The sequence below is a fragment of the Cynocephalus volans genome, chromosome 18, assembly GCF_027409185.1.
Source record: "Cynocephalus volans isolate mCynVol1 chromosome 18, mCynVol1.pri, whole genome shotgun sequence".
Taxonomy (NCBI): domain Eukaryota; kingdom Metazoa; phylum Chordata; class Mammalia; order Dermoptera; family Cynocephalidae; genus Cynocephalus; species Cynocephalus volans.
Window position 1 is genome coordinate 8,786,431 of NC_084477.1, and position 21,645 is coordinate 8,808,075.

General features: G+C 34.0%; 1 protein-coding gene across 16 annotated transcripts in view; it reads left to right on the forward strand.

Annotated features, from left to right (window-relative positions):
• Nucleotides 1–21,645, forward strand: part of CDC42BPA (CDC42 binding protein kinase alpha) — a 302,649-nt gene that overhangs the window by 247,112 nt on the left and 33,892 nt on the right. For 8 of the 16 annotated variants that reach the window (XR_010022324.1, XM_063082833.1, XM_063082832.1 and 5 more), the window contains 2 exons: nt 2,345–2,383; nt 13,964–14,047. The exons of 2 other annotated variants lie outside the window; for them this stretch is intronic. Coding sequence is in view for 13 of the 14 variants with exons in the window: in XM_063082833.1 (XP_062938903.1) it covers nt 2,345–2,383; nt 13,964–14,047 (123 nt within the window). In the remaining variant the exon portion in view is untranslated. The remainder of the gene's footprint in view (nt 1–2,344; nt 2,384–13,963; nt 14,048–21,645) is intronic. 6 more of the 16 variants (XM_063082826.1, XM_063082821.1, XM_063082829.1 and 3 more) reach the window with 1 other exon arrangement.

The following is a 21,645-nucleotide window of genomic DNA, read 5'->3' on the forward strand; positions in this document are numbered from 1 at the left end:
CTGAGCTGGATCTTCACAGACCAGTATGGTCAGTAAAAAAAAGAGAAACTGCATCAGCAGAGTATATTCTAGGCAGCCTCGGTGTACTGGGTGTGTCAGGGAGTGGCTGGAAGAGACGGACAGAGGGAGATTTCAATTCAGTTTGCTGGAAGCAAAAAGGATGGGGCAGGGGATGATGAGAAATGGTTTGAAGATACAGGCAAGGGCCAGAATCAGGTTGACGTTTACTCCATATTATCTAAATCTAAATTTAATCAGTGCCATATGTAATAATTATTAAAAGATTTAAGGAACAGAAAAGGTGACAGCTGCAGTTTGGACAAGTTAAGTGTGAGATGCATGAGGGACAGCTGTGTCGGTGTAAAGATGTCCAGAAGACAGAGAGATGAGTCAGGAAGCTTAAGGAAGATGAGTGAACTGACAATAGAGATTTAGAAGTGATCAGCATAGTGGAAAGTAGATGAGATTCCCCAGGGAGAAGACTAGGGCATGAGAAAAGCAGTGAGCTAGGAGCAGAAACCTGGGGTCTCCAGGACTGAGGGGGGAGGGGGGGGATAGGACTCCACAGAAGAGAAGGAGTGATGATTGGAGAAGGACAAGATTACTTGGGAAAGTGTCTTGTCACAAAAATGGAGGGACCAAAGGGTTTTAAAGAGAGGAATGGTCAGTAGCCTCAGGTATAGATAGCATAGACAGGGCAAACAGTAAGCACTGATCTTATCAGTGTCACAGTGACAAAAAAGCAGAAGCCATGTATTGAGCCATGAATTGGGAGGTTGGGAAGTACAGTGACATATACCAGCCAGAGAAGTCTGGCTGAGAAGGTTTGAATTCTAGCTGTACCACTTATCAGTTTTATGACCTTAAACAAGTTAATCTGTTTTCTTCATCTTTAAAATGAGGATCATAATACCTACCTTACAGGGTTTGTGTGAGAAGTAAAAGAGTTCGTATATGTAAAACACTTTGGAAAGTACCTGCCCATGATAAACGTTAACTATTACAACTATTAAAGAAGAGAAGAGATTAAATGATAGCTAAAGGAAGGGATAGGAGTTGCTTTGTTTATTGTTTGGTTGTTTGGTTTTGGGGATGAGAGAGGTCCTTCCTATTAATAACTGAGGGAAAGTAACCAGGTTTGAACCTGAGACTTTAGTGTCCATAATGGAAGACTGACTAGACTAAGAAAGAAAAAAAAGCTTGTTTAGACATCTACGGGCCTTCTAATCCCGGTTTGCTATTCTTTGGGACACTGTTCAAGTCACTTTCAATTCCAGTTTCCTTTAGGAAAAAATTATAGTTCCTATTTACTTATCTGCCAGAGTTATTATAAAAATAAAACTGATGATATTAAAAAACGCTTCTCATCCTTGAACTTTTCACATTTCTCCGAAATCTCCTGTAAGTCCTGTAGACCCCATGTACATATTTCCTCCTCTAGGTCCCATACAAATCTGTACATCCCTGCCCTAGGTTCCCATGCGGGCCTTGTATATATCTCTATGATAGCATTTTTCACATCGTTCCTGGCATGAGGTCTTCTCTACTACTCTATGAACTGCCATGCCTTATTTATATTTCAATCCCTTATAAAGTCTGCAAAGTAAGCTCTCAGTAAATGTTGGGTTGGCTTGAATATAGGAAGTTGCCTGGATACATATGATTCATATTTGTGATGCTGTACTGCTTGGGCATCACAAAGTTTTACAAACTTGAAAAATATTTTGGGATAATTGTTACTTTTTCCTAATGACTTAATTCTTCAATGTCTTTCAGGGTGAAGGTCCTTCTTTTGGCTAACCCTAAAGCCTAGTTAGGATGGACAGTATTGTTGAAGTAACTGTTTTTGTTTTAATTCATTATCAGTAATTCCGAAGTCCTAATTTAACTCTTATCATTTAAAAGAATCATGTTTGAAAAGAGTACGAATTTGGTACGTGGATGTCTAAAGCAAGGCTAGTTAATTAAATATTTTATTAAGTGTTTGCCAGCACTAAATCAGAATTATCTAGATCCTTCTTGTTCTCATATGTCTCAGTTCACCACTGCCAACCTTTCCAGCCTCTCTGGAAATTGTTCATCACTTGATGAAGTGTTATTTTGTGGGCCACTCTTTGTGGATGGGCCAATGAGACCTTTATTATCAGCCTTAAACCTAGTCTGAGCAACTTTTTCTTTCCTGTTCAGTACTCCAGTTTTTCCTGAAAATACAAGCACTTTCAACCTATCCAAAAATGTGGCTTTATATGTATGTATGTACACTTCATCTGTTAATATTATAGTAGTCACCGAGTCCTATGTGTGTAAATATTTGTAATGTGGTATTCTCCTTTCTCTGTTGAAGCGCTCTCCATCCTGTACACCAGCTAGCAAAGGCAGACGTGTAAGAGACTATTGCACTTTTTGTACCCATCCTGATGCCTTCTGCCCCTGTCTCTTATCCTTTTGCCTGTGGTTGCAGAACATGTTAACGTTTTTGTGATGTTTGGTTACATTTATTGCATGCTGTGTGCTGCCGTGCCTGCTGTTGCTGCTCGGCTTTTCCCGTATTTTCTTTCCTTTTCTATTTTTTTTTGGCTTTGGCTTTGGCTTTGGCCGCAAAGCTTTTAGGAATGTTCATACAAATTTCTGTAACCAAACTACTAAAATGATAAGATGTCTTTTTTATTTTGATTGGGGGAAAAAGTGATCCTAAAATATGCTTTCTAAACTGATCAAATAAAAAATAAATGAGTTTCTAAATAAGAATTGATATAAGCAAGTACGTAGAGATTTCATAGAGATTTTAATTATATAGAAAGAAAACTTGATAATTTGTATTGTTCAAAATTCAAAAAAGATTTGGGACAAATTATAGATCTAATTGAATACAGTTTTATGTAAATCAGTTTTGGAGAAATCTTGAGAGGTTTTTTCTTTTTTTTTTTTAATGTAGTTCAAAAGAATCTCCCTAAATATCATACACATATAGATTTGAGGAAATAATGTTAATAATATATCCTTTGTAATTCTAAAAGATTTTTAAAATATCTGTAACATTCTTTATATATGTATTATTAACAAACTATAAACGTTTTCCCATGCTGATGCTAGCTAGCTCTGTGTTTCTGAACCTGAAGTGGGTCAGCCACTACCCCTATCCTACAAGATTTTGATATTCCCAAAATGGGGAATCTATATGTGGAAAGGTCTCAAATTTTTTTTAAACCAGCCTCCATCTCAACACCAATTATATACACACATATTCCCAAACCGAGAAGCAGAAGGCCTAGCTGACGTGGTTTATTTAGATTTTCATATGCTATGTAAAACAGCAACATTATAAAAGAAAGTCAGTGTTAGATACCAGTTTTTAACTTTTACCTGTCAGCTTTATGATCACTGAAATTGATCAACACCTTAAATCCAGAATTCTTGGTCTTGGAAAGTTCTCGATAAGGCAATTCTCTGGTTTACAGAGGGCATGGGAAAGAGTAGGGTGGCCCACTGCTTCCTGTGCTCTTACCTTTCTGGTGTGATGGAGGGTTGGCTGTAAAATAAGTTTGAATAACACTAATATAGCATATATTTTCAGACTACTGTTTAATAATCAATAAGCAGTTCAGATAGCAATGGTAAGATATGGCCAGTGGAATTATGAGTTCAATTGGTATCTCATTAATTATTGAGTTTTATGAAAAGATTTCTGGTACAACTAATTTCTTGATTATTTTGAGATTTGTAGAGAGTTAAAACCATTAGGTATTTGGATTTATCAAATTAATCTGAGTATATGTTATATATATCATATTACCTCTAGAAGGGAAGACCAAAATGTTGTGTGCCCAGTTGCATTAGGTTCAATTCATCAGCCTGTGAATTGACTAAATTTTTAACTACCTGTTTTTGAATAAGGTTATAATTTAGAGGAGTTTTGTTTTCTGATTAATTTGACTGTGTATTAGTTACTTCTTACCTGCCTTGCAGACATCTGGGCCTTGGCTACCTAGAACTTTTCTGGAATCTTGAAAAAAAGGATGTTTTGAGGAAAGTAGCTGTTTTAAGGTCCCCACTCTTAATTCTATGTTTTTATTGTGTAGATTATAAGTAAGCTACAATTAACAAGAACCTGCTTACTTATAATAACATATGATTTTTTTGTTAATGCAGATGTGATAGGCTTGGTTATCTGCTTTCCCAGATTTTTTCAGTTTTTTCTTAGGTATCTGACAAATAAAAAGTCAACCACTAAAAAGTGGTAGTGTCTGTGAAGGAGATGATTGCAGAATTACATGTTATTCAGCAGTTAATAGAGACATCTTAATGGCATAGTGAGGAACCTCAATAGGGGTTCCTGAACCCCTGGGACATCAGTGTATTTTAGTAGCACACAAGTAGTTACCATTCCTAACAGTGGCTTTGAATCTAACAGTGGCATACGATTTTTTTTGCCATATACTATGTTTTTAGATAAGCAAATATGCAAAATTTAAAATTAACTGTGAAATGGCATATAAGTAAGGTATTATTAAATAATGTTTGCTGTATTCTTATTCTGGTATGCTGTTAAGCCTCATTTACAGTTTGAATGCTTATGTTCTTTATAAGAGGTGTCATCTAATTAAGCATGATATAAGAAAAATTTGTTATTAATAGTATTACTGTCTGAATACAATGGTTAGGGAGAGTTTCATAATGCTTCCATTAATAGTGAGAAACACTGCATGTCTCATTTCAGATTGTTCCTTTAGGTTTGGAGCAGAGATGATAAATAACCAACATATAAAACACAAAGGAAAAGACCTCACCTACAACAATCTTCATTTAGATAAAGAATATGGCTTAACTTTCTTTTGTTTTCTTAGAACTATGTAAATTCTCCAGAGTAGATATTCAAATCAATATATTGAAAATAAGGAGAAATTTTCATAAACAGTAACAAGTTACATTATTTGTAACTAGTAAGATTATATTTCCTATTCATAACCTTTAGTAAATTTACTGTTCTGATTTATTTTAGACTGATAAAATATTATATTTACTATTTTCCAAATGATAACAGTACTTGTTTTTATCATGAGCTCAATTAACAGAAGTAATTATATCACTAAGGGTTTGAAGTTCTAGGTGTTCTGAATACAAAACATTAGCTTACTTGACACTTTGTTTCCATAATATTTCTAGGTAAAGAATAAAGAAAATTGATAAAACCTGGTTTTTTTTTCTGTTGGTTTTATATTTACCAATACAAACAACACATTAGATGCAAGCAGTTTTATAATAGGTTGACAATTTATAATCCATAACAAATCTTGTATCTTTTAGTTTAAAACAAGGTATTTTGTGAGAATGCTGCTACTTGTACAAATCTATAATTATTGTAAGGGTAGAAAAGGCCCACTGATACATATTCAAAATGAGCAGTTTTAGTTATTTTTATTGTTTATAAGAACATCATACTGCATAATTTGAGGAATTCTTGATAAGTAGGCCATCTAAAAATCAGGCAGTTGCCTTATCCTGGAAAGAAAAGAAAAGAAACTTTTCTATTTTATCGTATTACTCTAAGAATACATTTTGAGGATCATTTATTAGAAAAATCTTAGGGCTGGCTGGTTAGCTCAGTTGGTTAGAGCATGGTGTTATAACACCAAGGTCAAGGGTTCGGTTCCCCATACCGGCCTGCCACCAAAAAAAAAAAAAAAAAAGGCGGAGGGGAGAAAGAAAAACCTTAATAGATTCAGGGAACATTATGGACTCTGCCTGACAGTGTTATGCACTGCGGATAATACCACTGATATTCAGCTTTTCTGCTTTGTCTTTTTAAAACTTAATTTTTAAAAAATTAAGTAAAAAGGCTGGAGTATAGTAGATGCTTCTAATGCCTATTCATCAGAATAACTCCCTAAAGTATGTTTACTTAGGAAAAAAGAATACTTAACCAAAGAAATAGAAAAAAAATTGTGTTTACATAAGGATATTTCTTACATATATTTGTTAGTGGACTGCAGCTTAAAAATATTGAGTGAATTGCTTAAACTGTTAAAATTTGTTTCCATGGTCTTTCTTTGGACAATTTCAGAGTATACTGTACAATAAATATTAGCTATTTATTGCCTTTTACTATTTTCCCTTTTTATCACTCTTTCTATAATCAAAAATCCAATTGAATTAAGATATTTCTGCTATTGGTGTATATCATTTATCAGCTTTCACTGCATTGTTAATTCAATTCATTGCTTATACAAAATGCTATAATATTTTTCATGACAGAATTTTTTTTAACTTTCATGGCTTAAGTATAATAATAATGATTATATTAGTTTTTAAGGCTTTAAAATACTTTGTATAAAAATAATGTTATTAGTCATTGCTTTGCTGCCATACTAAATCTGAGTCATTGCCAATTATTAAAATTAATTTTAGGCTATTTTTAAATCTTAGCATCTAGTCATTGAATATTCTGAAAGTTTAATAGAATTAATTGCTTTTTAGTGGATAGAATAAGCCATTAATTATAAATGCATTGGTAAGCATTTAATTATAATTCAAATTAATATTTTGAAAATCGTAATCCTGTCGGCGATAATTAAGTTTGTTAAAGAAAATATGCGATGTTGTATTTTTCGTATTTTTGTTAAACACCTTTGAGATATTTACACTGTCAGTAATCCAGAAAGGAAATGAAATATTAAAATCTATTAGCTTCTAGTAGAGTCTTTTAAAAGACCTGAAAAACTTCTTTGTTCAATATTCAAAACAATTTTTGCCATGAGTTTATTCACCTTTACCAAGCTTTGTGCCTTGTCTTTTAAAAATCAGAGTATCATTGTAAATGGTACAGTTTCGCTATTTAGTATGATAAGTTAATGTCATCGCAAAATAATATTCCAAAATTTTCACTTATTTTAAATTTTTTTTTAAGAATACTATTAATTTGATTTTGTTTAATCTCTAAAACTGATTTTTACTTTAAGAGCATACAGCTCTAAAAAGCTAGTGTGGTAATTTTCATTATTCTATTTTATTACAGTTTGTTTATCTTTTTATTTTAAATATGTTCTGTTTTCTGCTTCTGAGTATCCACATATTACCTCATTCAGCTAAGGAAATCATTTTAAAATATATTCTCATTCCTATTGTTTTCTTTCATTTTTATTGATGAGTAGAAACTAGTTAGGAGAAAAAGACTTTAACAATTGACAGTAATTTTTCAGACAGGCCAAGAGGTACATGTTAAAAGCCTCAAGGGTTCTTTAAGCATTACTAATTTGTGTAATCACAGATTAAACTGATGGTGTATTTTTCCTTTCCTCAGTATCCCACTGTCATAATGTCACATTTTCGTAAGGTCATAAAACATGCTGGTAAATGTTTCAACAACCAGCCCTCGGGCTGGGGGAAGCCCTGCTTTTTTTTCGAAAACTGGTTTGCCAGTTTTCTAATGTAAACCTCCCATTAGACCAGGTACTGACAAAATGGCTTAAGGCAGTGTATTCTAATTTCAGTGCAAGAAAGTATGAAACAGTGTACTCAGCTTCTGTCTGCATGTGTTTACATGGCTAAAAGAGCAGACCTCCTGTAAACTTCCAGCTAGTGTTATAGAAAACAGCATGCTTTTGCCTTTCTCATTTTTAGAGAGATTTTAAAGTAACTGGACTCAGATATGAAGCCATTATATTAGCTATTCAGTCCTATTCATAGCATTACCTTTCGAGCAGGAACTTCTGGTTTTATGTCTTCCAGTCCAGCTGTAGGGCTAAAGGCTTTTGTGACAGGTCAGAAACTTTTTAGTTTTCTCAGAATGGCCCAATTTTTTACACATAGCAAATCCCCTACTTGGACACGTCTTTAAAACTTTATAAGATGATCATTTCAGTCAGTTTTAAGTGTGAAATGTGTCAATACTGCTTTGCTTATCATTTCCATCTTAACAAACTCCAGGCATGGATTCTTACTCTGCAGTTTATGTACTCTTATGGGAACTAGGAGGAGGAGATTTTTAGAAAGTAAAAGGCATCTCTGCCTTATTCCTAACCTAGGGTCATATTTCAGATTAATAATTTATACTGACTACCTTCTTTTTTGGCTGTCCCTGAATAAAATTGTGAACTGGGCAAAATTTGTCTTGAGTCCTATTTTATTCTTTTGCTCTCCTCTTCCTGGTCAAAGTTCACTGTCAGGAAGAAGAAAATATAACTCAGCCTGTATGATCATTAAATTACTTTGACAACCTCTGCTGTGGAGATGCCTCTGGTAGAATAAAAAGAGTGCTGAATTTGGAGTCAAGAGATGGGATTCAGACCTGGCTCTCCAACTTCACAAGGCATATATGAGGTTTGTGAAATCAGCCATGTCATACGTGCAGAGCTGATATTCAACTGGTAAGCTTCAGTTTGATAGTTCCAGTATTAAAAATATTGAAATACTTTCCGAGCAGTTGGTGAATAGTTGCTGCTCCAGGTCCCCAGATGGCCTCACTGACGACCTTCTTCTCCCCACTTCTCCCAAATCCAATATCTAAAGGTTTAAGACCCAGTGGTGGTGTTGGTTAGCTCCGTCAAAGCCTTGCCTCTTGGATTGCCAGAATACCTGCCCACGCCCACCACTCTGGGCAGCTGGAGGCGAGCACAGCAGAGGGCTGCCGTAGCATTTGCCAGCTACTAACCTGTTCCATCCACACACCTACCAGATTTTTAAAATTCTCCACACTGAACAGAAGTTGACTTTTACATATGCAACTTATCATAAATCCATAACATTATTCTACATTAATTGTAGATGGGGAAATATCCCCAACTTTTGAAATAATTTGTGCACTTAGAGATTGGAGCCATGTGCCCAGAGTTCTTTTGAGCTGAAAACAGAGCTAAAAGGTTAATTTCTAGGTAAACCTTTTTTTCCAAGTATTTCTATTCCCAATGATTTATCATTCAGCCCAGAATTTTAAGGAGGTTTTATTTGTTCACTTAGTTTTGAATACAGGACCATTATCATTTTGATCAGTGTTCTAGTAATTCTACTTTGTTAAAACATATTCTTGTGACTGCACCCAAATCTTTCATAAGTCGCTGTTCTAAGATGTGCATTATCGTCATGTTTTCCCCCTAAAATTGTAACCATAATAATAATAATGGAAAATAATTTTAAGTACATATTTAAGATACTTAAGCTGATGTTTTTATTGATTTGTAACTTCTCATCTAAGCATTGATCTTAGTATACAACATATTCAAATTGCCTTAATTGCCTTTCATTTTAAAAAACTCTATCCTAGTAATTTTGAAAATTGCCAGACTGAATAGATCATCAATCAGTGTGCATCATAAGATCTTTTATGCTAGACATAACAATCGCAATTCTTTGAAATTGATACGACAAGTGAACAGAAAGGACGTTGTTGGGAGGGAGGGGGGAGAAGGAGGAGGGAGGGAAGTTTTGGTAATTAGCCACAATAATCAACCACATTGTATATCGACAAAATAAAATAAAATATTTTTTTAAAAAAAGATCTTTTATGCTAAATTTTAACCCAAAACATTTTCAATTTCTAAAAATACTTGGTCTAAAAGGGTGAAATGGAATATAAGTGCTGGTGTTTCTACTGCTGCAAAATAAAAAGATTTACTTTAGTGACAAGCACAAAGCTGATAGGTTGGTTTCTTTTATTTTCAATTAATGTCTAGTGAAAGACCAAATTTCATTCTTATCAAGGGCAAGTGTGTATCCTTATTCAGTATTCTGCATTTATTTCACATGTGCAGTTTATTTTGTGAAATAGAATAGTTTCACATGGAATACAAATGTAGAACATGCAGTAGAGGCCAGTGCTCAAAGTAAGAGGTCAACAGGGAAGATTGGGAGGAGCCTTTGTTTGCACTAAAGCTAGTGGTTAAGCTTTTGTTTAATGACACATCCCTAATGTGAATAGTCAAACTAAAGTTTATCCTTCTTTCTCAACAAATGTTGTCATGATCATGCCTTACAGAAATTTGCTAAGAGCTGTACGTTGTTGAAAAGTGGTTTCTTGGGTTTTTGTTTTTCCTGACTTATTTTCCTAGACTGATCCCATTGAGAACACATATGTACGGAATCCAAACGTCAAGTTTTATATCCAGTCAAGATCCACATCTCCTTCCACTAGATGTGGAAGTTAAGAAGCTGAGCCAGTTAAGGTGCCTCACTGGAGTAACCTTGTTCCCCAGCTATTCACTTGTGTCAGGAAAGAGGGAATTGAAAAAATCAAGTGAAATCTGTTTCTTGTCTCTTAATTAAATATATTGTGTAATAAGTTACGGTCTATTGGAGATCATTACATTTAACTGATAATGTAGATAGGAATATAAAACTAAAGTAGAAAATTGTCCCCCCAAATTCAACCTGAAATAGACAAAAGAATTATTGAACTATAAAGGTGGTCTTTATTTTAGAACTGAGGACAGGGTTATGTAGAATTTGAAATTAACAGATAGAAACTTTGCAGGCACGATGTGGCAGTGCATGTGCCATTCTCATTTTAATTCTGCTAATAAATTTGATAAGCCATGATACAGCTGTTACATCATAAGTTCAGCTTAAAAATAAAATTGCCACTGTTGGCAACTGAATAGTTTATTCTAACTGCTAAATCAGCAACAGGCGTTTAGCTAATTCATGCCTTTTAATAGTGCAAAAAACAGTGTTGTATTTATACTTCATGTCAATGAATGGTTTTAAACAGCCATTTGGCCAGTTTTCTCAGCAGAGATCATTGCCTCCACCAGTCAGACGGGTGTGTTAACTCAGTTCATGCGTCCTGCCTCAAGATGCAGTTATGGTTCTTCACTCAGTACCACAGTTAGAGTTCCTTTGTCTCCCACTTTGTAATCTCCAGAGCTGCGTCTAGAATTCCAGTAGGAGCAGGTGGTCCACTCTGAAAATCTGTCTGTGTGAAGTGTGAGTTGTTGTCAGGTTCTGACTTGTTTTTTTCCAACCCTGCGATAGGCTCCCTTAGACTGGTTAAGTTAGTGAGATCCTCTGGGTTTTTAAAAATTATAATTGTTTTAATACTTTGAGTTTATACATTTTTATTTTAATGATAAAATATTTCAAGCATACAGAGAATAATATAATAAACACTCGTATAGCCATCACCCACAGACTTAACAGATGTGAACATTTTGCCCTATTTTTTTCAGATTTGTATTCAAAGAAGGAAAATATCCCAGAAACAGTTGAAACATCCTTCCCTATACTGTTCCCCTCTCTTCTTATGCAGACATATCTAAAAATCCTCTGTTCTTTGGTTTTACATGTTTATTTTATTTGTATCCATAGATGATATATAGTAATGCTTGTCGTGTATTTAAAATGAACCTAAATGTTACCTGTTTTCTTCAGCATCTTTTTTCATTCAAAAGTTGCTTTTGAGGTTTATTCATATCCATTCATGTCCATTTAGTCCATTCACTGTAACTACTGCATAATGTTTCATTGTATGAATATGCTACAATTTATTCATTCTCCTATTGTTGGGTATTTACTTGTTTTAAATTTTTTGTTATTACAATCAGTGCTGAAGTGAACATCCTAACATCTTTCTGCTTTTGCAGATGAACAGAGTTTGTTTAGCTTAAATACTTAGAAGTAGAATTACTGGGTTATATGATATGTGCATTTTCAGCTTTATCTAGATCTTGCCAAATTGTTTTCCACAGTAGTTGGACCACTTTTCACTTCCGCCAGCAGTGTGTGAGAGTTCCCCATTTCCCCACATTGTCACCAATCCTTGGCACTTTCCGACGTTAACTTTTGCCAGTTTGATGGGTATGAAGTGGCATTTTTGTTTTAACTTGCATTTCTCTTTCTAGTATTATTCAGCATCTTTTTATGTGTTTATTGACCAGTGATGATTTGCCTGTTTGTGTCCTTTGCCCATTGTTCTATTGAATTATTTTTCCCATTGTTTTGTAAGTGTTCTTTATATATTCTGCACACTAATTATTTGCTGGCTATATACGTTGCAAATATTTTCTCCCAGTCGGTGGCTTATTTTTAATTTTTATTTGCGGTATCTTTTTGTCCTGAAAAAGTAGTCAGATTTATCAATCTTTGGCTTTACGACTTCTACTTATTATTTCTTTTTAAAGCATTTCTTCCCTATGCAGAGATTATAAAGATTTTCTTCCATATTTTCTTCAAAAAGTTTTAACACTTTGCTTTTACATGTTTAGGACCTCAATCAAACTGAAATTTATTGCTGTGGATAATGGGAAATGGGGTTCTAGTCACTTTTTCCTGTGTGAACAGCTGACTCTCATATTTTCCTCGTTGATTTGTAATGCTGTCTCTGCTTTATATGCACGGGTCTGTTTGGGGCTTCTGTATTCTCTTCCACTCTTCTTTCGTTTATTCCTACACTGCACCACATTGTCTTAATTACTATAGTCCTAAAATAATTCCTGAGACCTGGTACAGCGATCCACCCCCACCCACCCGATTCTTCTTTCTTTCTTTATCTTTTGGTTTTCCATATTACTTTTAGGGTCAGCTTGTCAAGTTCCATGTAGGGCTTTTGATTTGAATTTATAGACTTATTTAAGGAGAATTGACATCTTCATGATATTGGGTATTTCTGTCTATGAACATGATGTACATATCAATTAGGTATTCTTTTACTTCATTCAGTACAGTTTCATTATTTTCAATGTACTCTGTATTGCTTGTTAGATTTCTTCCTAATTACCTTAAATTTTTGTTGCTGTGGTGAATGGGATCCTTTTTCTAATATGCATTCTTATTAGGCATTGCTGGTCTCTGTGAACTCTGTTGATCTTGTATCCGCTACCCTTCTCTTGGGCTTTTTATGTAAACTCTAATGACAATTTTGTTTCCTATTAATTGTTTTGTCTTAACTTTTATATGGATTTTTAGTGTTCCTCTCTTTTATCTTTTATATTTATCTTTTCAAATGTTAAATTATAAATTAGGTTCAAAACTTTTTCAAGCTGTTTAAAAGTAAAATTTAAATTAGAACTAAACTTACTATTAAACAAAACTCTGAGAAGCCCAACCAAATTCCATTTTAAGGCTATAATGTGTATAAAATATTCTATTTTCAAAAGTTATAGAGTAATAAAGATATTTTTCTCTTGATATTTTAAAATATTCTGTATCTTTATGCAAGGGCTAGCTTTTCCTATTTTTTGCCTGCTTAGTATCCTAAAAGGAAGTTATTCTTCATGTCTTTTTTTAATACTTTGCTAACTAAGCAACATCTCTTTTTTTCCCACAGTAGCATCCGATAAAATGACTGGTTCCTTTCTTACACAGAAATATTTTATAATAATGCCTCATAAAAGAAGACTATATTTTACATAGCTAACTAATAAAGATATGGTTTGTAACTAAATTTGTATTATGTTCCAATTTCCAATAATATTAAATAATCTAACTCCCCTCTTTGGAAATTAATATCTACGCAAAAATCCCACTAATCTCAATATCTGTCTGTCCATTTATCTATGTATTAAAAAACACAGAGTTGTATTCCATACATATGTTCTATATTTGGAAGTCAGGTAGTTAAAAGAATCTGTTAAGTATTTTTATTATAAATTTTGCTAAAACCTCTTCCAGATACTTCTTAGGATTAATATGGCTAATTCAGATGAGTGTGAAAATTAATATCCTTATTTTTATGTAGGTTACAAGCTGTGCCTTTTTTGTTTTCTTCTGCGGATTTTCTTTTCCAAATTATTTTTAAATTTTCATACTGAAATAATTTTTATGAATTGAGCAAATATTTCATTTGTAGATATCACAGGCAGAAATTTAAATTATCAACACTAAGAATTTTAGCTTCATTGAGAATTTATTAACTAGTAGAACTTTTTGCCTTATTGATGCTTTGTTTGGTTTTATTTACTTTGGTTTCTTTCTAGTTATGTTTAAAATAGATGGAGTGTTTCATGACATTTATTTCGTTTTTTGCCTCTGGGTTCAGATTGTAGACTGTACTCCACTTCCAGTTCACACACCAACCTTAAGGAAAAAGGGGTGTCCTGGTTCAACTGGCTTTCCACCTAAGGTACTCAACCTAGTTATAAGCATAGTGTGTTCTGGAAAAAAAAAAAAAAGAGGAATGAATTTCTTCTTTGTGTATTTATGTGATTTTTTTATATTGCTTTCTTCAGAGTTACAAACATGAAAGCTTGGAAAGAAAATAAGTTCTGAATGAATGGAAATAATCACCACTGAGATTTGAAGAAAGAGTGTACAAAGTTTTTTCTTTTTCATGTTCTTAAATTCAGTGTTTTGAAGTCTATTATAGTAAGGAGTAGTGCTTCCTACAAGTACTGTATGCCCAAGGAAGGCATTAAGTTGAGGTCACTTGAGGAAAAATCTGAGACTGAGGCTAATGAACAAACCAGTGAAATAGGTGAATGTTTAGTGAAAAATTTAGATGGATTCTTTCCTTCTTTTTTATTCTATTTAACATGACTATGACTGAAGTATTACATGTGGTAGAACATGAAGATTTAGTTGCTTATCTCAGGCTTCTACAAAGAAATTCTAGAAATTGGAAAACTGAAATGATTTACCTCCTCAGAACATAAACCGGGTAAACCACGGAATGAGAGAGAGGTCAATAGATCTGAAAAACTGAGAAGATGTATAGAAAGTAAAACTGGTATAAAAGAAAGACAACAAAGGGAATAACCTTTGCCCAGATAAAGCAAAATTTTGAGGCCCGACAGAACATGAATTTAAAATAAGCATAATTAAATATCCTTAAAGAGATAGGAAAGAAATGTGTTTGGCAACATGAGTCAGGATAAAGCAGTTAAGAAGAAAAATAAATTGGAGGTACTTGACATGAACACGTAACTGCTGAAATAAATCAATAGCTGGCTTTCTTAGTAGAATAATCAGTATGCATAGAGCAGAAGAACAAGCCAGTGAGATGGAAGGTGAGGTGCTAATGAGAATAGATAAGAAAAACTCATGCCCAGACACATTATAGCAAAATTTAAGAATATCAGAGATCAAGAGAAATTGAGAAATTTGTGCAGTTTTGAAGAAAAATAATTTTAATTTAAAAATTTGAACCCAACTGTACTATCACTTAAATATGAGAGCAAGTAAAACACATTCTCATGTATATAAGAAATTAGAAGGCTTACTATTACAAAAGCCCTCTTTGAAAATACTCCTAGAGGAAGTTCTTTATCAAGAAGAGATATAAAGCCAACAGGTCACTATGAGAGATTTGGGAAACAAGGTTAATAAGTATTTTAGAGGACTTTACTGTAGTCTATAAAAGCAAAGAATCCCATTTCTACAAAAATCAAAGAAGAGAAAATATGTATTCAAAACAGTCCAGAAGTAATCCAGATAAGAGCACAGTGGGGTGAGTGTGAGGATCAGGTGAGGTGAGCATGTTAGTGTGTTTTTCTTGTTCAGGGAGAAAGTGTAGAGACATATGCCTGGTGGTTAACATGGTGGATTCCCAGACAGACTTCCTAAATTGGAATCTCAGCTCCATCACATACTAGCTGTGTGAGCTCGAGCGAGCTATTTACCTTTCTCTGATTCCTCCTCATCAAAAAATGAGGATAATGATAATACTTATTTCATTGGGTAGTTTTGAGTTTTAGGCAAGCTTAATATTTGTAAAGAATTTAGAACAGTGCCTGGCATAATGTATATCCTATAAATATGTGTTTATAGTATCATATAAATGTTTAAATAAATATTGATAGCTTAATAAGGAAATTAAGCATAAGTATGGGTCTTAATAAATTGAAGGGAATAAATAGAAGATTAGCAAATAAAAGTTATAATCTTCAAACTTATACAAGGAGATATTATCCAATGAATGGAGACAGGAAAGGAAAAAAAGAAGAAAGGAAAACATAGTGACCCAGTATTTTTGCTATGTAATAAATTATCTCAAATCTTGCTGGATTAAACAACCCTTTTTTTTACGTTAACAATTTATTAGGTTATGAATTTGGGAAGAACTCAACTGTGAAGTTCTCATTAGGAAGTCTGCCATGTAGTTGCAGTCAGATATCAGCTGAGACTGCAGTTATCTGAAGGTTCAACTGGACTGAATGTTCAGTTCCCATGGCAGGCAATTGATGCTGGCTGTTGATTAGCTGTGTGTGATCTCTTCAGCGTGATGGTCTCAGTCTTCTTACGTGGCAGCTGGTTTTTCCCAGCATGAACATACCAAGAGAACCAGCTGAAAGTTGCATGGCTTAGAACAAAGATGCATGGAAAGGTAGAAAGTAAAGGAAAATAGAGGTCACAGTATTTACTACAAAATAGAGTTTGGGGTACAAAATATTAAAAGGCATGAAAGAGGACATTGTATACTAATAAAGGGAATTATAAAGAAAATATAATGATCATAAGTATATATGGACCTAACTTTAAAAGCCTGAAGCTATATAAACTGAGAACTAGAGAGAGAAGCAGATTAGAGATAGATTAGAAATGTTAATACTCACTCCTCAGAGAAACAGTATAGTAGAGAAAAAAAGCAAAGTAGAGGACAGACAGAGGGTTAATTTCTTCCTATAAAAAGAGCCTTTATAAACAAATGAATAAACTATGCAGTGGTTAACTGGCTGAAAGCCAGGAATAAGCAGATGAACAAATCAAAATAACCAACAAACGTTCAAACTTACTAGAAGTTGGGGGAAAGCAAATTAATAATGAGGTATATCCCTTGACATTCATGACATATATATCCTCATTAATAATAGGATGCGATGACACATTACAGGTGGGAATCTGAATCAATATCACCTTTAAAAAATCTGTCCTTAAACATTTTTGATTAAAAACCCATGTCAGTGCATCTTTAGAATCCAGTAAGTAGAAGGTTCTGGGAACTTGATAGGAATGCAGTATAGTTTTTGTATCTCACTGAATCTCCCTATAAAAACAGACAGACCGAGTAGATAGGACAGTGAAATTAAAAAACCCACAGATGAAATATAAGCAATAATAGATGAAAAGGTTTTCCCACAGCTCCAAAATGCAAACTGATAGAAACAAACGACCAGCGTCTATAAGACCTACGTTATGCTAGAGAAAATTGAAGTACAGCAAAGGGACTTGAGATAACCCTGAAAGCCAGAAAACCAGCAAATCACCATCAACTACTGCTGGAACATTCTGAGAACAGCAGGAAAAACTGGGAGGGGACTTTGCAAGTTCCGTTCCACGGGTAAATGCAAAGGAGATATGACGTTAGGAAGATCAGGCGGTGCTGGTGTTACAAATTCTCAAAACTAACAAATCAGAATGCTCTTTCAGATCAAAACCTTGCCCTATGGAGAAACAGCTGGGAGTAGATTCAGAAGTGAGAAGGACAGGGAAGGAAAGAGAATGTTCAGATAAATAATTAGAGTAGGCGAAGATCACAGGAAGTATGAGGTCATATTTTTATCATTTTATGAAAATAACAGAAAAGAGAATCTAGTGCCATCAAGCTAGGAAAACTATCCTGGCTCACCTCTCCCTCATAAATGTACAAGAAAAGTCATTTACTTTAAAAATGAGCAAATGAAAAGAATTACAGCAAAATTTTATACACAGTTATTATAAGGAAGAAAGAAACCGAGGAACAAAATATCTTAATAAAAAAATGAAAGTGTGCCAGAAAGACATGTCTACAAAACCAGTGAAAACAACAATTTCAAAAGAAAATAGGAAAGTGATAGAAACCGTGAAATAAAAATCAGAAGTAGAAAAACCTTAGCAATGAGGGTGTTGGGGAAAGAAAGATGTGAAAAGAGAGATGAAAGAACTAAGGGAAGTTACAATAAAATGACATATAATTTCAGAAATATAGACTAACCTATGAGGAATTCAAGAGCAAATAAACCCAACACATAATGTTCATTAATAAAAGATGGAAAAGAGGAATTTTTTAAAGTCAAGAAATGAAGAAAAATTTAAAAGAATTTGAGAAAAAGTGATGGATAGAAAAGATTGACAAAGAAGAGCCAATATTTGTATAATATGAGTCTTTGGAAAAGAAAACCAAAGCAATAAAAAATTCTAAGTTATGTTGCAGAAAATTCTCCAAAGCAAAAGAATATTTGAAACTCAAATTACAAAGGTGTATGGCATAGCTGAGAAAATCAACCCAGACAAAACGACATGTTCTAGTAAACTATGGATCTGTTAAGGAAAAAGAAAAATTAGGCATTCAGGCAAAAAGTGTAAGTCACTTAAGGGGAAAAGAAAATGAGATTATCGTCAGATGTTTTGATAGCAGCACTATGCTTGAAAATAATGGAATAGCATATTTAAAATACCCAAGGGAAGTGTGAGTCAAAGATTTTTAAGGATTTAAGATTTTAAGGTAATAACACATCCTCCAAGACTAAAGGCCACAGAGAACTATTAAGAACATACAAGAGCTCAAGAAATGTTCCCACAGCTCTTCCTGAGGAATGTACTTAAGAACAAGCTTCAGACAACCAGAATGAAAAGATGCCAGGTACCTTGAGAGGCAGGAGTGAAGTAGGGGTCTCTAGTGAATTGGAGAATTGGCTCAAAGTCCACATAAAGCATTATTAGGCCAGCTGTCAAAACCAGACAACTACTCCACCTCAGCAATATGTTAATTTTGTAGAGTAATTAAACCAAGGAGACCATAAATTCAGGGATACCAGGCTCACTGGTTGGTGAAAAAGAGAAGTGTCAAACCCTGGTGAGATCTGGCAAAAGTCTACATACCGAATGGTGAGACCCCAAATGCTTAGCGCCCAGAATGCTGGCACTTGGGGTACAGCCTCTTCCTCACCACCATCCTTGGAGGGTCTCAGTGGGTTCTCTGAAGAACCTGAATGGCCCATAGGAGACCTATAGATACTGGCATTTGAGTGACAGTCCCCAGTGAGATGGGTTGGTCCTTTCTTAACAGGCACATGTGTATTGCTCACACATGTGAACACACACACACACTCTTCCATTTAGCTTTTATATTGCCTCACTCTTAAAAATGCTCCAATTCCCAGGAATTAAAATAGCAGACATTTTAAGAAATTCTCTAACAAAATAAAAAGATCAAAACAAACAGGAAAATGTTTCTTGTTTTCATTGAAGGAAAAAAGAGAAAATGTAAAAAGCAGAAAGAAACAAAAAGAAATAATTAAAGAACAAGAAGTCTTCTGAAAATTAAAAATATGATGAACATTTAAAAAATTCAGTAAATGAGTTGGGAGATAAATTTGAGAAAATCTTTTAGAAAATATTACAAAAGTTCACATAGAAATTAGAGGAGAAAAAATAAGAAATCAATAGCCAAAAAATAGAAGTGCCAGAAAAAGAATACAGAAAAAAGAAGAGACAGAAAACTGTCAAGTACATTTTCCCATAACTGAAGGACATATGTGCAGATTGAGAAGTCCCACTAGTGCCTGACAAATACCCACCTTCAGTCACAGCGTTGTGTGATTTTTCAAGATACCAAGAGTATGGAGAACTTTTTCAAACCACCAAGGAGATAAAACAGATCACATCCAAATGTTCAGGAACTGAAATGGCATACAGCAAAATTAAAAGAACAGTTGTAAGATAAAATGATCTCAAGCTAGAATTTTGGATACCAGTCAATGTTCAGTAAAGTTTCAGGGGGAAATAATAACATTTGTAAAAATCCAGGATCTCAAAAAATGTACCACTAAGGCACTGCTTTCTAAGGCAACTACTAAACCATTAGTTCCACCAAAATGAGAGGAGACCCAGAAAGACATGAAGTCCATAGAAAAGGGAATCTTACACAGATTGGTTTAGAGAAATTCTGTGGAGCAGGCCTGGAAAGCAAGCAGCCAGAAATGGAGCAGAAGGCAGAGGGATGTCTGGGCAACAGAAAGGAGCAAGGGGATTGAAAGAATTCCCTCCAGATGTGTTTAACCAGGCGGTAAACAGATTCAAGGGAATTTTACAGGGTCTTCAGAGTCTCTGGCAAGATTTAGTGATAGAGACAGAAAGGTAAAGTGGGGGGAGGCACCATTAATTTCAGAAAAATCAAAAGGTTATACAACAGAAAAAAATATAACTTCTTGACTTATTAATGAATAATAATTCCAGGGTCATGATAACTTAAACATTAAATATAAAAATCTAAAACTGTGCTATATAACAGTACTGGGGAAATGAAGGGAGGAAAAGGGTGGTGTAAAAGTGCCAAATCCTCTATCATTACAGGAAGTCAACAGATAATGTCTCAAATAAAAAAAAAAGTAGTATAGGTCCCCCCCCCCCAAAGTATGGAGATATATTATAGAAAGAGGGGAATAGCTAAAAGAATGAAAAGAAATTGCCTCTAGGCAGAAGGGCTGGGGCAAAGGGATACTTCTGTTTTTATTATAAGCTCTGTAATACTATTTTAGTTTTTCAGCTATGTTCATGTATTAATTTGATTTGAAAAATTAAAAACACATATAAAATGTAAGAGATTTTCTGTGTTACTGGAAATGAAAATAAGATCTCACATCATAAATGTAAGATGAAAATATTGATGGACTTTACAACATCAAAATTAAAGATGTTTGTACAGCGAAAGCACATTAACAGGTGATGACAGGTGGTAGGAGGTATTTGCAGTGTTTACCACTAATAGGAGATTTATTTCTAGAATATGTAAGAAACTCCTGCAACTCTGTATGAAAGACATTGGAAATCCTATTGAAAAATTGGCAAATGATCTGAATGAGTAATTCCCAGAAGAGGACATTCTAATGATCAGCAAGCACATGAAGAAATATTCACCCTCAATAATTAGAAAATATTTTAAAGTAATCTTAAGATTATCACTTTATACTCAAAATTGAGTAAAGTAAAGTAAGGTAAAATTAAGATAACCCCAAGGTTGTGGAGAAACAGGCAGCTTCCCACAGTCAGTGGAAGTATGAACAGGTTCATCCCTTCTCTGAGCACCCAGGCCTTGAGAAGTGGACGTAAACCACAGGACCCAGCAATCTCATTTCTTCAGAAAAACTTCTATACAGATCCGTTAGGTAACATGATGAAGATGTTTATTACTGCATTTTTTATGGTAGTGAGGAGTTGAAAATAGAAAGATAGGTAAAATGTGGCTGAAACATACAGAATCCCATTTATATAAATTAGAAACATACCTAAACCACGTAATTCGTGAGGCTATGTGCACATCCAGGTACCTGTATTAGTCACATTAGATCGGGTGCCAGATTTTGTGGGGGAAGGATTGGGAGTGGATCATCAAGGATGAAAAGAAAAAATAAAACAAAACTATAGTGGAGCCTACCACCAGCTCTGATGTTGGTATTTCATGTATTGAATATTAAGTCAGTTTTGTGCACCATATGTTCCTCCCCCCAAAATAAAATTTACTTTGTTTTTTAAAAGATGGAGTGAATCTATAATTATTCAAAATAAAAATGCTTGAAAGGAAGGAAAATATGTAAACATATTTGAAAAGAAAAATTTTTTCAAAATTTTTAATAAAATAAGATTTGTGTGAGATAAAGACTCCTTTGTCATTTATTAATTTTAAAATTTTGGTTATCTATAACTAATATTTTAAGCTTTCACCAAGGGTCATAATTGTCCTATTTTGCTCTCACATCTTCTATTAAAAACATTTTACCTTCTCCGATATGTAACTTGAAGTGCACA